Source organism: Punica granatum, chromosome 4, assembly GCF_007655135.1.
Source record: "Punica granatum isolate Tunisia-2019 chromosome 4, ASM765513v2, whole genome shotgun sequence".
NCBI classification, from domain to species: Eukaryota; Viridiplantae; Streptophyta; class Magnoliopsida; order Myrtales; family Lythraceae; genus Punica; species Punica granatum.
The window spans coordinates 36,871,496-36,886,927 of NC_045130.1; the positions used below are offsets into that span (position 1 = coordinate 36,871,496).

Here is a 15,432-nt window from a genome sequence, read left to right on the forward strand (position 1 = left end):
TATATATATATATATATATATTAAGAGAACATATTTGCTACTTACACAATAAAAGCATGAAATGAAGGAATGATCATTGCTATTTTTTTTTGAGAAAATACTCATTCTCTTAAAGTGAAAAAAAATATTATACTAAGAGAATGCCCTTTTTCAATTTTAATAAGTGATAGTAAATAAGAAAATGGTGCAGCAGAAAGAAATGTTCATTTTATTCTGTCATATCAAATCAAACCTAAATATTGTTACTTTATTAGTAATAAATATAGATAGATGGACAAACTAAATACACGAGTAGAATCTATTGATGAAGATATTTTGAGTCTCCAAAGGCAGCGAGTCTATAGGGACATAGGTTGGAGTACTCGTGGCCATGAGTGGACAAAGCTGAATACAAATGGTGCGACAAAAGGCAACCCAAGAGTTGTGGGAGCGCGAGGCCTTGTTCGTGACAAGCATGGTAGCTAGTTAGGTGAGTTCGCGCAGAATATTGGCATTGCTACCTCTGTTGCAGCTGAATTATGGGCTGTGAACATGGGACTCGAGGTGGCTTGGCAACTAGGTACGAGGAGATTGATTCTCGAGGTTGACTCTGAAGCGATAACCTTTCTTCTAATCACGAAATCTTGGCAGCAACAGCGATTCCATCGTGAGAGATGTACGGGCTTCGATGCCGTGGGATTGGTTGGTGTTTGTTTAACATGTATATCGAGAGGCGAACATGTGTGCAGATTGGTTGACGAATTTTGCGCTAAAACTTTTTTTTGATATTCATCGGTTGAGTAATTTCCTTGATGGTCTAAAGAAATCAATTAATCATTTCTAACATTTACCCATCCCGTGATTCGGAATCGCGTGATTCATTAGACAAGTTTTGAGTAAAATAATAATAAGCAAGAACTGCGTTATGTACCTTCATTAAAAAAATGATACTTTTATTTGAATTCATACGGGCCAAATTTGCAGTTTAGCGGCCAAAAGGCCCATGGGCCGAGTCTCGGCAACCGGCTCATACTCTCGCCCGGCCCACCACTGGGCGATCCGCAAGTAAAGGAGAGAGACTACGGCATTTCTCAGCGTCGTCTTCATCGACCAAAAGCAGAACAGTCCCATAGCCTGAGGTTTAAGCAAGGAACGGAGAATCCTTCCTTCCTCACTTCACTTCTCAGCTCGCTTCGAGCTTCTCTTCTCTCTCCAATCGCTGGACAGCGTCGGCCTTCTCCTCCGGAGGTAATCCTCTTTCTCTCTCGCTCTCCGTTGAGTTACTACGGTTGACTCGCCATCACTCGAGTGCCGGAATCGCATGATGCGTTATCTGAGGAAGTTGAGCGTCAGATGCTGTGCGTCTCAGCTGTTGACTGATGCTTCTGAGATTCTCTATGGAAGTCTCTGACTCGTTCTCATTCCGGAATTCTGCTGTTACTGCTCACTCCGTAGCTGATGCGCGCAAGTGCTGCCGTGTAGGGGACAAGCTCGGTTTCTAATTCCCTCTGCTGGCTCTGGTTTGTGCGGTGAACTTGAGAGGGATAGAGCTATGGCGGAAGCAAAGGTCAAGTATGATCGCCAGCTCAGGTACTGTTCTCCAGCTGTTCTCTATGCTTGTGGTGCGCTAGCGGTCATCATAGTTGAAATGTAGAGAGTATTGGTGCTTATTTACTCTGTCGAGGCCGACTGGATTAGGTTTCAGCTGGTGCTTTTAGTTCACACGTTTCAGCTGCTCGTGAGCTGAAACCTTAAGTTAAGCTATTGATGGACGCACAGCCTGAACGATCTGAGGATAGAGAGGGAGCTAGACAATTCGCTTTCTAAGCTATGATATGTGTTGATACTTTTTGGAATGTTAGTACTTAATGTTTTGACTGCTAGTACTTGCATGATAAATTTGTCTGCGGCTTATCAGCAATTGGAACTTAGGTAATGGTGAGGTTCGGTTATCGAGTCAGAAGGTGCATCTTCACAGCGAAACTTCAGCTTATTTTTGAAATTTGTAATATATCCCACTGAATTAAGTGGCAGCTAGCAGTAACGGAAACTGCTCATGAATGCACTACCGACACTGGCTGGCAGTTCAGAGCTCATTGCTATTTTCTTTTTTACCTTCTATAGAAGCATCATTGTAAAGGATATTTAACTTACATTTCATTTATGATGTAACTGGAAATGCAGGATCTGGGGTGAGCAAGGACAGGCTGCTCTTGAGAAGGCCAGCATCTGTTTGCTTAACTGTGGTCCAACTGGTTCTGAAACACTGAAGAATCTTGTTCTCGGAGGAGTCGGGAGCATTACTGTGGTTGATGGATCTAAAGTAGAAGTGGGCGACCTTGGAAATAACTTCATGGGTTTGTATCAGTACTTAAAATGTCAAGTTCTGTTCTGTTTCCCTGTCTGACATAGCTCGTACTGCTTGCAGTGGATGAGTCAAGCGTTGGTAGATCCAAAGCAAAATGTGTCTGTTCATTTCTGCAAGAGCTAAATGATGCTGTCAAGGCAAAGTTCATAGAGGAGTATCCACAAGCATTGATCGTGACAAACCCGTCATTCTTCTCCCAGTTTACCCTAATCGTTGCTACTCAGGCATGAATTGCAATTTAATATTCTATGATGCTTAAGGTTATTTCAGATTGTATTTTTTTATGGAAACCATGTATTTGCTGACAAGAATTAGGTTTGAAACCAAGGTGGCATTGGCTGCACTGTTAAGCAGCATTGCATTTTCGTTCATTATATCTACTAAATGACAACTATTATAATTTTTTTTGGGGAACCTAGCTTTTTCAATTCCATATTGTCACTTTAAAACAGTCTAATGATTATGCAGAAAATGCCTTATTCCTTATTAGCTTATGGCTTTCATTCATTTATGAGTAATCACTAACATTAGCTATTCTGCATTCAGCTTGAGGAGGACTCTATGATCAAGCTAGATAGGATCTGTAGGGAGGCCAATGTGATGTTGATATTTGCTCGTTCCTATGGGCTAACAGGTTTTGTACGAGTCAGTGTAAAGGTGATCTCTTGAACACTGAACTGCCCTGATATTGCATTTTTGCATTTTTCAATCAAGCTCCTGTTACTTTTCTTGAGGAACCAAAAAACCTTTCTGGGGCCATTTCCCTGCAGATTCCTTTTAATTTGATCCTTATTAAAAAATTGAGAAATTAATTGCAGTAGCTAATCTCATTTGAGAAAATTTATGTACATGCTTCTGCATTTACTTTTTTTATTTATATTGCAGGAACATACTGTGATTGAATCAAAGCCTGATCATTTTTTGGATGACCTCCGACTAAATAATCCATGGCCTGGACTCAAGAGGTAGAACCAGAGTGTTTTGCTTTACAGTTATGTTGATTTATTTGCATTTTTTGATAGTGAGCAGAGGTCAATATATAAGCTCGATATGAAGTTAATGATTTAAGTTATTCATGAGTAAAAGCATATTTGTAGTATACTCATTAAGATGCTCATTGTTGTGGTTCTAAGTTTATGTTATCCTGGCAGTTTTGCAGAAAGTATTGATCTTACAGTTGCTGATCCTGTAGCCCACAAGCATATACCAAAAGTTGTCATATTGGTAAACATGGCCAGTGAATGGGCAAACTCCCATGATGGCAAACTTCCATCAACCAGACAAGAGAAGCAAGAATTCAAGGTTGGCAAATTCAATAAAATTCTCCATACTTTTGGTTTTCCCCCTCTTCTGTTATTTCTGGATAATGATTAGGATTTAGTGGTGGCTTTGGCAATTGTAGGAACTTCTCAAGTCCAGAATGATTGCAATGGATGAAGAAAATTACAAGGAAGCATTGGAATCATCCTTTAATGTCTTTGCTCCTCGAGGAATCAGTAAGTTCTTAGAAACTCCTGCTCTAGCTTATGAAGATTAGAAATGTGAAAACTTGTCACATCTCGAGCCTTCTGTTATTGGGTCACAAGGTGAAACTGGCCAATAGCCGCTTGATTGTATGCATCTAGGTACTCAATTGATTCTATTTCTTATGCAGGTTCAGATTTGCAACTTATTATAGATGATAGCGCTGCAGAACTTCACTGCGGTTCATCAGATTTCTGGGTGATGGTGGCAGCTCTGAAGGTATTGATATCTGCAACTTCATTGGGACTACTTTATATTCATATCCTCAATTTATTACTTGCACCTGTCATCAAAGAAAGTCAATTGTACGAAGCTCCTTTGCTCACAGAAGTGTCTACACTGGTATGAGTATTTCCTGGTGAATGCATCTATAGGTTCCTTTTTTTTCCCCTCAAACACCCCCCCTCTTCATTTCTATTAGATGTCGCCAAAGTGCAAAAGGCTGTTATTACATTGTGCTATTATTATCTACATTTTCAAAATTTTCTCTGCTTCTGCACTTTCAAAAATCTGCTATGGTTGCTGTTCTGATAGACCAATAAGAGTTCCTGGTGGACGGAGGCTATGAACAACTTCAACCTGTAAACTCCTTTTTTACTTAATATTTCCCAATTAATCTCATTTGCTGGATCTTTTGTTTTCCTTCCAGTAGAGAGGTCTTGCCTGTTACTTTAAGTGATTTTTACGGCCTGATAATATTGTGAAGTTCAGTTTTTCGAGCCTTTTCAGCAGACTACGTTCATCCAACACACACATATATATATTTTTAATGAGAACATTAAGAGTTAGAAAATGTGAATTTTTATCACTAATTAATCCATTGAACAGTTGGAGATTTTAACCTGCCAATTTGTTTGCTGGAATTTGGTGTTTATTTCTGTGTTCATCTATGTTTCGACGTCCTTGATATTTTTCCAATGTGACGAGTTCTCTGCTATATGTTTTGCAGGAGTTCATTGCAAATGAGGGAGGTGGAGAGGTACCCCTTGAGGGTTCAATACCAGATATGACATCATCAACTGAGTTAGTGGCTTACCTTTGGAATCTGATGTCTTTTAATAATTGTCTCCCATTAATTGGAAAGGAGAAATAGTGCAACATAGTGAAAAATGGTATTTGTTGACTTTCTTACAGGCACTATGTGAATCTCCAGAAGATTTACCACGCAAAGGCTGAGGCTGATTTTCTTGTAATGGAGCAGAGGGTGAGGAATCTTTTAAAGAAGACTGGTAGAGACTCAGCCAGCATCCCAAAGCACACAATAAAAAGTTTCTGCAGAAATGCCCGAAAACTCAAAGTAAGCACTTCTTCTGGACATTAAGCTGAAACTGGGCCAAACTTATCCCGTGATCATCGGATGCACTGTCATGTGAAATTTTCTCGAAGAGCCACCATGTATACTAGGAGTTCAGGTTAAGCTATCATGCTCATGGGAGCGTCCCTCTAGTCCTCATAATTTCTTGCTCATACTTCCTCATGAAATAATTAAAAATGGCTCCCTTAAACCAGCCGTCTCCTACCTTGATCGTCTAGTTTTATATAGAGAGATATATCAAAGAGTATCTGATCCTCTATGTGCTCCCATTGCTTGCATATTGTGATCGACTAATAACTAATCTCATGATGCTATAGCTCTGCTAGAGATTTCGTCTTGTTTCTTCATTTGTTGGCTGTTTTTTTTACATCTTTCCCTTCCTTTTAAACTTAAGGCACGACATCTTTCATTATGCAGGTCTGCAGGTACCGACCCATTGAGGAGGAGTTCAACTCTCCTAGCCTAACAGAACTGCAGAAGTATTTAACAGATGAGGATTACAGGTAATCATTAAGCCTCTGTAAGGTATTAAGGTTAGCAATTCAGCTTCCTTCACTAATTGAAGACTTTAGCCTGTATTGTATTGAAACAACACATGGTTCAAATTTATGCATGGTGGTTGAATTTAAGTAACAGCTTAATTGGTTCAGGTTATTCATTTTTGGCTGATATCCTGATGGGTGCTTCATGTTTGGCAGTGTTGCTGTTGGATTCTATATACTGCTTCGAGCTGTGGACCGCTTCGCTGCTAATTATAACAGTTTCCCAGGGGTGTTTGATGGGTAAAAGCTTATGACTCCGCAAACCATTTTTATTTTTATTTTTTTGGGATAAGTGATCACCCGAACTTTCAGAAGAAGCATGTTGTGAGAACTCTTGATCATGCTTTAGGGGGATGGATGAAGATATATCTCGGTTAAAGATGACAGTGGTTGGCCTACTCAATGACTTGGGCTGCAACGGGCAGACCTTGACAGAGGATCTCATCAGTGAGATGTGCCGGTTTGGTGCTGCAGAGCTGCATGCAGTTGCTGCATTTATTGGAGGAATCACATCGCAGGAAGTAATTAAGGTGTCATATCCTCATTTATTCAGTTGCTCGTGGCCATTGTGACATGTTTGGAGATGATTTTACAAAAAAAAAAAAGTTATCTGATCTCCTTAATCATCTACAGAAAAAACATAAGTTTTAGAGACCATGAATTTTGTTTTTAAATATAAATTTAGAAACATATTTAAATTTGTTTCCGAGAAGATAACTCTAGTTTCCATGAAGCTGCAACTTCCTTTACTGACTATAGCGACTGGCACGTAAGTTGACCGACTCCGCTCACTTGTTTGGCTATCAAAACCTATTCTGTATTGCCAAACATTTGCAACATGGCATACCAATTCTTCCTGTTTCCTCATTATTTATGTCGGCAAAACTTTCTCAGTGTGCTTAAGGGATTTCATTTGACTTCCCTGGCAGCTGATAACGAAGCAATTTGTTCCAATGTTGGGCACTTTCATCTTCAACGGCATTGATCACAAGTCTCAGTTGCTTTTCCTGTAAACATATAAAAAAGACGCCAAGCAGATCCGCAGGTAAGTATTTCCTTATTGCTGGTCCTGATCGGAGTTGTACTGATTGGCTTAATCATCTAATTTTGTCCTCATCATCTCTGTTTCTATCGAGTCTAAAAAATTTGCAGTTTCGTTTTCCAGTTTGGTTTCCAGTTCAGTCTCCTCACTTCATTATGACCAATGCTTATGAGGAAAATCATCATGATACAGATGCTTCAACTCTTAAAATTAAATAGCAATTTAATTTTTTAGCTTTTTGCTGAAGGAAAAGGAAAAAGTATTGTCTCTAATATTGTTAATGTGCCTTTTGATACCATTACTAATATTTGATTCACCTGTGCGATGCATGGGTGTAAAGACTAAAGAAAATTATTTTAAGATTCATTTATTTACTTTATTAATGTTACATTGTCAAAATATTATACTAACTTATATCATAAAATACGTCTATAAATTGAGAAGATATTATTATTTTTGACAATTTTCAAGTAATCAGAGAGAATATAAACACATCTAATTTAGTAAACTTTGACGATAAGTTAGAAGATAATCCTATATAAAGAATTTCTTACTGAAATCTTGAAGTTTTAGGAATAAAGAACAATTCAAATATAATTAGAAAAAAAATTGATCTCTTTTTTGAAGGAATATATGGCCCCTTAAAAAATTGTAAATAAAAATAATATTTGTTTCTTTAAAAAATTTATTTTTAGTGGAAAAACCGAGAAAGTACTAAAATTCTCGAAGATTTTAAGTGGAAGTATTATTGAGGGTATGATACATAAATTTACACAAACACATATAAATATAGACGAATGAAGACTTGTCCTTCTTAAATGACCTAATTTTACGCACACACACCCCACGCATCTAAACAATTTCTTTTTTTAAAAGAAAGAAGAGAGAAGAGAGGAGGAATCTCTAAAATGATCTTTAAATATTATATTATAGAGATCACTATTAAATGACACATGGCTAAAGGATCGCTCCCCCTTATGATTTCCCTTTGAGCTTGATACTAGACAATCGTCCGTGCATACCACATAGCATGGGGTGACCTAAAAAAGAAACATATCAAACTGGTACAGATTATATATATAGTTATAGACTTTTGATTGCGGTTTTTTTTTTAATTATAGAATGAATATATGGTTAAACATATGAGAATTTTTTTAAATAGTAGTATGAGAAATACGAGATATAGATATAAACATATGATGCATCCAATGTGTGTGAAATTGATATATCACTGCACTTAACGGTGGCAGATAGTCTATACGCGTCTAATACATAGTTATATGGATCATATGTATGCATCTATTCTAATTTCTCTCTTCTTCATGCAGCGGGAGATTTACTACTTCCCTTTGGCTCTCTCCCTTGGACCGCACGAAGAAGGACTTGGTCGGATTTTCACAGTCGGGAGGAACAAATTTACGAAAGATAGGAAGGGCAGAAAGCTTTTGTTGCATTAGTCCTCATTGGAAATTTTGCAGGAACAAAAAGGAGCTGCAAGCAAAACGAATTCTCATACGCGTTTTCCTCTTGCTAGATTAAGATAACCGGGCCTATTTCGTGCAAAATGTCTCACCGAAAGTTGTGCGGAAGAGTGTTTTCTTGAAAACAAACAGTTGGTGTTTTGTTTTCTTGAGAACAAACAGTTGGTGTTCTTATATAATAACTTAGCTCTCACGTGATTACTGCACCTATTTAATGGGGATAGAATTAGAATGGTAAAGTAAATGCCTAAATATTATTTTGGTTAATTTCAAAAAGAAAATTAGAAAAATATATATATTGTCTCTAAGGCAAGAAGAATTAAATGAATTGAACCTTTTAAATTATTTAACAATCATGATTAGTTCTCTGATACGCATGCAACTAGATTTCATTTCGTATAGTGGGATGGGATAGTCACGGAAATCATTATATTCAATTAGCTAGAATAAACGAAACCAATTATAAACATTAAAAGAAATGAACTCTATAATCCATGTTAAAATCATTGATTTTTTTTTAATTAGTACGACAATTTTGTTGAATACCTTGAATAGAAAGTTGATTATATAGGTTGTGTTTGGTTTTAGAGTTGAGTAGAGTTAAGTTTTGATTTTAATTGATTTATAATAATTGTTTTGTTAAATTATGAGAAAAAGCGTGAAAATGTAATGAATAATTGAAAGAAAGTAATGATCGTGTTGTTGAATTGTGAAAAAAGTAATGAATAGTTAAGAGAATTTAATATTAAAAATTAATTGAATGGTAAAAAAATTAAAAAAAAAAAGTAATAATTGTATTGTTGAATTGAAGTTAAGTGTATTAGTAATCTTTCCTTCTCTGTATATGATTGAGCACTGAAGTAGAAGACCCGACTTGAATGATGGCCGGGTGGGCCCTAGGTCGAATTTGACCTATCGGTAAGAAGCAAAAACAAAATGGAAGATGACTTCGCTCCAATTTTGTTAATTCAACTGTAAAATCTCATACTAATTAAAAACATCATTGTATTTGGACATGACTAGTAAAATATTAAAGGCCTCCAAAATTGAAGTTCTCGGGTCTCACCAGCAAGTACCTTCAGTTTCAGGAATTCGAAAATGTCAGGTCCTTGCAGCATCAGATGATGCCTTCTTTGCAGGATTATACACGCTAAACTCACCGAAATCCCTTCTACCACTGGCAAAATCAGTGCCGTAAGTCAGATCCTTCGAACATTTCAGCACAAATTCAGCTCATAAACATTTTTTGTTTGGCTAATCACATATTAAATTCTGTTGAATCAAAACAAACATGTCAAGCACGAGTTGAAAATCTTAACTATCATATGAAAATCACACTTATTACTGCAAGAAACATTGAAGTGAGGATGCATGCTTGTACGTAAGAGGAGGAGAGGGTTTCCTACAACATTTTCTTTTTCGGATAAGTGGTTTTATACAACACCTGAAAATGATATTATAATGAGAATTTTTGCATAGACGTAGAGTTCATTCGCATCGATCATTAATTTTTGCAGAGCTCAGAGGTCATTCTTATCAATTGCAAGAACACGCATATATGAACATCAAACATGAAGGCAATATCTGCAAATACCTGTGCTTAATATCCCAGCCAGCAGGCAAGAAACGAGGCTGAACAGCCTCAACAAATACTTGCCTCCATCTTTGACAGAATTCACGAATACCATCCTCCCCATACTCCTGAAGTATATGATCCACCACTTGTTTCCCATGGGGCCCGTGTCCCAGAAGTGAGAGTTTCGGATTGTGCTTAGGCTGAGGAGCTCCACCATTCACAGAATCATGAATCCCAACCACTTCATTCTGAACAGTTCTACTCTCCTCATCATCATAAATATCTACTGCATGGACATCTTCACAATTAAAAGCTTCACTCCTATTTGATTCTATATTCTTATCATTCTCGATGGAGATGGGAGCTTCCTCTTCCGCCACTGAATCACAATGTAACAAAGAATTGCCACAACCCTCGTCACTTATAAATGAAGACTCTGCACCTTCCTTTTCACAATCAAGACGACCAACTTCTAATTGATCTGCAGCAATAGATAATACCCCAGTATCATTATCATCTTTTTTCTGCTCTGCACCAGGAATAACTTCTGCTTTATTTCTTTTCAAAGACAACCCCCTCTTCTTTTCAAGCCGTTTCCTCTCATGAGAACTCATCCCAACTAACAAAGCTCTTTCCAGATCTTCGTTGGTTATCTCCCTTCCTCCATAGAATCTCATGACAACCTGTAGAAGTCGGGGGAAAGAGAAATCACATATGATGTACAACTATAAAATTGCTTCAAAAGCAGGTCAACTCAGATTCTGAGAAGGGGGGGAGGGTAATAGTAACTTCCAAAGAGATTATGAAGTTCATTCGTGTTGTCTTTATCTAGTAAGTGAAGAGTTACTCAGGCAGAATATAAGCTCTAGGATGAATAACCCTGGTTCTAGAATTTTCATTATATTCATACTTCTTCTTATTATTATTTCTTTCCCTAAGCAACTTCAAGATTGATCTCAATTATATGAAAAATTATCAGACACCGGACAATTGTATAACTTTGCTTGCTAAAACTCAAGCAAGGAAAGCTGGAAATAATCATTTATCACCTGTGTCAGCTCTTCACGCCGTTTGGGTGGCATCTTATGTCCATGACGAATGAGGGCCATTGCAGCAGTGCGAAGTTCTAAAGGAGATACTCCAGCTTGCTCAAAGTTTACTGTCAACTCTGATGTTTCTGATGGATCTCTGACATCTTTTGAATCGGCAATATTACGAACAAAAAGCGGAACACCAAACTCTGCAGCAACTTGCCTTTTGTACTTCTCAGCAGCAGCATGAGCAACTTCGTGGCAGTCCACACAAAGAAGGACGATATCATGAGAACGGTGACTTTTTAGATGCTCCGGGAAATGCATCCTGTAGCATGAGGGTATAATCCTATACCGTAGGTAATGGTTACCTTCTCCACATCCAACACAAATATTTTTCTTACTCTGGATGTAGAAGTCATTGTCCTCATCTTCTGGGCGGCCTTTGGGTTCAAAAAGAAGCATAATTGCAGGTGGATCATCATCTACAACTTTTGCTAGATCTCGACGAAGGTACCTGTCATAGGAGAAGTTCAATTACATCGACTGTAATGAAGCTAGTGATCAAAAGAAACATAGAATGACGAGGCCCCAACCATTCAAGCTTTCTACGATCGGAGTAACAGAGTAATCGCCCATCGTTTGCGTAGATTCTACAATTATGATATACTGGTGATTTGCAAGAGAACTTTTGTACAAAAAGCTGTCGAGAAGCCTTCCGAGTAACTTGTTTTGCACTTTTACTTCCATTTTGTCTGGAGAGCACCCTGTTTGTTAATTTCATTGTAGAATTAACCAAAAGAGGATAATTACAGACGGTCAATGGACAACTTCCATTTTGACCGAGGCACGTCTGAAGAATTACTGGAAAAAGATCATTGAGGTCTCCAATCTTCTTCAGAAATAGATGACCTAAGTGGTCCATGTGACTGCAAACAACAGGTGATGGTGATGGGAACGAAGCACTCAAGGACTCTGCATTTAGATCAGCCTGAGTCATAGTGTCAAATATCTCACTCAGAGTTGATGGTACTTTCTCCGCAAGAGCTAGAATTGCTGGATCTGATAACACAAATCTTAAGCTTTCATCATGAACACGAGCCTGAAAAGAAGTATATACTATGTCATAAGCTTAAGCTTTTATAATACAGGGTAGAGTTTATCCACCCAAAGAAAAGACAAAAAAGGAAACATCATTAGGCAGTAGAAGAACTAGCAAATAACGGTGGTTGTCCAAGAGAAGAAGCACAAAAGACGGTAGCAGCACACATTTTTAATAGCAGATACAGATGAATGAGATAATGCGGTACACAATATCAAGATCTACTAGGCTTGTCTTCTTTTTCATCCTATGAATGTGCTCTTCCACCAAACATACTTGACTTTAAAGAAATAAACAAACAGCTATAGAAGATGAAGAGATTCTTCAAATGAAAAATAATCACTAACCATCAACTCTCTCCAAGCACACAATCTTCTGATGACATCCTGAAACTGAATTTTCCGGAAAAATGTGAGCAATGCAGTACAGTGGATATGAAGAGGTGGTAAGACCAGTATGACCAATCTTACAGGGAAAAAGATGCACCTGAGTGTCCAAGGCATCTGATGAAGCACTTCCTTGACCATTTAAATGCCGAGAAATTAATGATGATGCTGCAGCCTCTCCAGGTGAAGCTTCAATATCCTTGGTATAGAGTTGCAAGCAGATTGCATTTGAACGTCGACAAGCCTCAAGAACAAAATGCAATTTGTCATCGCGACCAAATGATTCTTCTGATGCATTATTTTCTATAAGAATTTAATGAAATAAGAATGTTGATGCGGTGTCTAAGAAGTTAAAAGTAAAACTGCACATGGGCATAAGCTAAGGCCAAAGATACTTTAACTTAGTTATGAGAATTCAAAAAAAGCCACCGGCTCCTCTTTCGATAAAATTCCCTCGTGGAAGAGCATCTTGCTTATCTGAATTTTTGTTAAAGACTATCAACTGGAGAACATTTTCATTAAATGTTTGCATAGGCATGACTACAAAATAAAACCATACCATCATCCCTTTCTCTAATTTCAGCAACCATGCAGTGCGCAATATACAACAGATAGTGTGCATCTGTCCGAGCATACAGCACCATCTCTTCTGGCAAGGGCCGCTGCCTCCAGTCTTCCCGCTGAATTTTCATAAGATTAACTATTAGCAGCAATCAGTAGCTCAAAAGCAAAGAACAACTAAGACCAGAAAACAGTTCAGAAGCATTTTGCTTAAATTATATAATTTTAAGGTCAGAAGTGAAAGGTACTAGTAAGAGATGGGAAACAGCAGAGAGTCAGAGACATTCCAGTCCTCACCAAAACACATCCATGTAAACAGTTGCCAGATCAGGTCATGGTATATTTACTAGTATCTTTCTTCACGTTTATTGACAACTAGGCAAGACTTTCAGAGCTACAATATAAAAAACATGACAGAGCAATGCAGAAAAGTGCAAAAGGTAAGCAGCCTAAGACAAACCTGAAGCAATTTATTTGTTGCTACACCACAGTAAGTTTCGAGTAAATATGCAAGTGATCTCTGCGGTTTCAGCAGCACATCGCAGGCCTGTAGTTAGATAACGTGATTAGATTACTAGGAAACCATACGCTTGATGTCTCTTGAATGCTCTTTCTCTCTCTCTCTCTCTCTCCCCTTCTCAACCAAAAGGAACTCAACATATAGATGGAGCAGTCTGGTTAAGAGAGAGAGAGAGAGACACCTCACCTTTGCAGTGTCAAATAGGTTCACCACATATATGTGGAAGTCTCTTTGGAGCCAGAGAACATCATTATCAGCCCCATGGAACACCTACACCAAAAATTTCACTTCAAAAGATGTTGTTTCCTCTTACGGAGAGAATGAAAGCCTTAATAGTAACATCAATGTATGTGCATTGCTCTCACTGAAAGCAAAAGGAACGAAAGGAATATTTGCTAAGCTGTTACTGAAACTATTATCATTACAACACCCCGGTTTAACTGTGCATACATACTTGCAGTTACTTCATTTAACAGTATCACCGTTCGAATGCCATAGGCATCTGAAGATCACATATCAATATGGACATGCAATATCATAATCACCTTGCAGATACTAGGATTGCTGAAAACTGAACGAAGAATCCCCATAGAATCATGCAGTGCAATAGTGTCTATCAAGTAGTCTTCCTCCTGAGTAGATATCTATCAAAATCGAAAAGCTGGATATTACCGTTTACTAGACAAGAAGAAAAAGCTGTATCGAATAATGAACAATCTATAGCTGCACAGACAAATTCACCTGCATAAGAGCTGTAAAACCTAAATAGGAACGTAGGCTGTGCTGCTCAGTGTCGACTGCAAACACTCTTTCCTTGGCCAAAATGTCAGCAAGTTCCTCTAGCTGCGGCACGGTCTCAACCCAAACATAGGCATCCTTCATTGTCAAATCCATATCATCCGGACGATTTTTGAATTCCAGTCGAGGATTATTCAGAAGAGCCATGATCTCCGCCTCGTATGGATGCACATTCGAAGAAATCTCTGCCAAAACGAGAACAAACCACGCCAGCTATGAAGACTAGAACTAAATCGCAGTAGAAGCCGCATATATTGACAGATATTATGCAGCTGAAGTGAGCTTCTAATTTCCATCGGCAAGCAATGATGACCTTCATAGGGAACAATCGTATCAGCTAATCGTCACATCAATCCTCCATACTGGAATTGCTCCTCAAATACTGAGCTAGCTCTAAGGTTCCGACGCCATGGACGAGCTGCTAGAAGCTTACCGTCATCGGAGTCCTTGCGCTTCAGATGCTTGAAAGGAGCATAAGAATTGTCCGCCAAGACGCGTTTGAAGGATTGCTGCGGCTTCGAGTCCGTCCGCAAGTAGCACGAACCGGAACGGAGCTTCTGCCTCCGGCGTCTCCGGTACTGCGAAGCGAGGAAGAGCGAAAGCGCCGCGAGAGAGGCGGCCATGAGCAGAGCCCTGAGCTTCAGCCTGCTCTCCATTTCTCCTCCCGAGTATTCCTTCTCACTTCCTCTGCCTCTCTCTGCTCGTTTTGAAAAATGAAGTCACACTATAAAAGCGTGGAAAGTGATTTTCCAATTTTAGCCTTCGTAAAGTCGGTAGCAGACGGTGGAGATTGGGCCGAAACTGAAGTCCCGTTAGGATAGTCGGCGCTTGGCAGTTGACACGGAACATATATTTCTCCTTTTCTAAGGTCGCTCTTTTAAACTCCGATATATCTTATCGTGGAGGGACCATCGAGTGATAGCCCGATTAGGACAACATAAATATATATTTCTTTTTTCGCCAAGTCAAAAAGGTGCTCCCTGGCATTGTAGTCACCTCTTCTAATTTAGATATTTTTTTATAGTGAAGGGACTACTAAGCGATAACGAAACTAACCTTTCGTTTATTGGAATGCTTTCAACTCTAGTGTTTGACAAAGACTCTACGTGCATTCTGGATTCTAACGCACTATTTAAGAGCGCCTAGGGACTTGAACGGGAAATCTCCTGCTGAAAGTCTCTACTCGACACCATAACCCTTGGGGTTT

General features: G+C 38.5%; 2 protein-coding genes across 10 annotated transcripts; one reads left to right on the forward strand and one right to left on the reverse strand.

Moving 5' to 3' along the window:
- The first annotated feature begins 1,074 nt into the window (after positions 1-1,074).
- Positions 1,075-8,459, forward strand: LOC116203562 (NEDD8-activating enzyme E1 regulatory subunit AXR1). Of its 4 annotated transcripts, none has more exons than XM_031535332.1 (16): positions 1,075-1,227; positions 1,333-1,569; positions 2,164-2,336; positions 2,408-2,571; positions 2,894-3,004; positions 3,233-3,312; positions 3,499-3,649; positions 3,750-3,843; positions 4,002-4,090; positions 4,821-4,894; positions 5,006-5,168; positions 5,604-5,689; positions 5,885-5,968; positions 6,078-6,258; positions 6,658-6,773; positions 8,099-8,459. In XM_031535332.1, the coding sequence occupies exons 2-15, from the start codon at positions 1,532-1,534 to the stop codon at positions 6,739-6,741; spliced, it is 1,572 nt and encodes a 523-aa protein (XP_031391192.1). In that variant the 5' UTR covers positions 1,075-1,227; positions 1,333-1,531; the 3' UTR covers positions 6,742-6,773; positions 8,099-8,459. The 4 variants fall into 4 exon arrangements, with proteins under 4 accessions (XP_031391192.1, XP_031391191.1, XP_031391193.1 ...); XM_031535331.1 differs by having other exon boundaries at positions 1,349-1,569; XM_031535333.1 differs by having other exon boundaries at positions 1,435-1,569.
- Positions 7,414-14,938, reverse strand: LOC116203561 (protein RRP6-like 3). Of its 6 annotated transcripts, none has more exons than XM_031535326.1 (13): positions 14,659-14,938; positions 14,169-14,410; positions 13,973-14,071; positions 13,614-13,697; positions 13,368-13,454; positions 12,906-13,026; positions 12,447-12,649; positions 12,308-12,352; positions 11,455-11,960; positions 10,877-11,375; positions 9,846-10,510; positions 9,328-9,428; positions 7,414-7,810 (listed from the first exon to the last, which is right to left on the reverse strand). In XM_031535326.1, the coding sequence occupies exons 1-12, from the start codon at positions 14,879-14,881 to the stop codon at positions 9,353-9,355; spliced, it is 2,850 nt and encodes a 949-aa protein (XP_031391186.1). In that variant the 5' UTR covers positions 14,882-14,938; the 3' UTR covers positions 7,414-7,810; positions 9,328-9,352. The 6 variants fall into 6 exon arrangements, with proteins under 6 accessions (XP_031391186.1, XP_031391185.1, XP_031391187.1 ...); XM_031535325.1 differs by having other exon boundaries at positions 7,794-7,810; positions 9,318-9,428; positions 14,659-14,937; XM_031535327.1 differs by lacking the exon at positions 7,414-7,810 and having other exon boundaries at positions 9,070-9,428; positions 12,447-12,634; positions 14,659-14,937.
- Between the last annotated feature and the right edge of the window lie 494 nt (positions 14,939-15,432).

Coding starts and splice junctions, on each gene's coding strand:
- LOC116203562 (XM_031535332.1), top strand. CDS start 1,532: ATGGCGGAAGCAAAGGTCAAGTATGATCGCCAGCTCAG. Junction 4,895..5,005: donor GATATGACATCATCAACTGA/GTTAGTGGCTTA, acceptor ACTTTCTTACAG/GCACTATGTGAATCTCCAGA. Junction 6,259..6,657: donor CATCGCAGGAAGTAATTAAG/GTGTCATATCCT, acceptor CTTCCCTGGCAG/CTGATAACGAAGCAATTTGT.
- LOC116203561 (XM_031535326.1), bottom strand. CDS start 14,881: ATGGAGAGCAGGCTGAAGCTCAGGGCTCTGCTCATGGCCGCCTCTCTC. Junction 14,072..14,168: donor GTTTTACAGCTCTTATGCAG/GTGAATTTGTCT, acceptor CGATTTTGATAG/ATATCTACTCAGGAGGAAGA. Junction 11,961..12,307: donor GTGCTTGGAGAGAGTTGATG/GTTAGTGATTAT, acceptor ACTTCTTTTCAG/GCTCGTGTTCATGATGAAAG.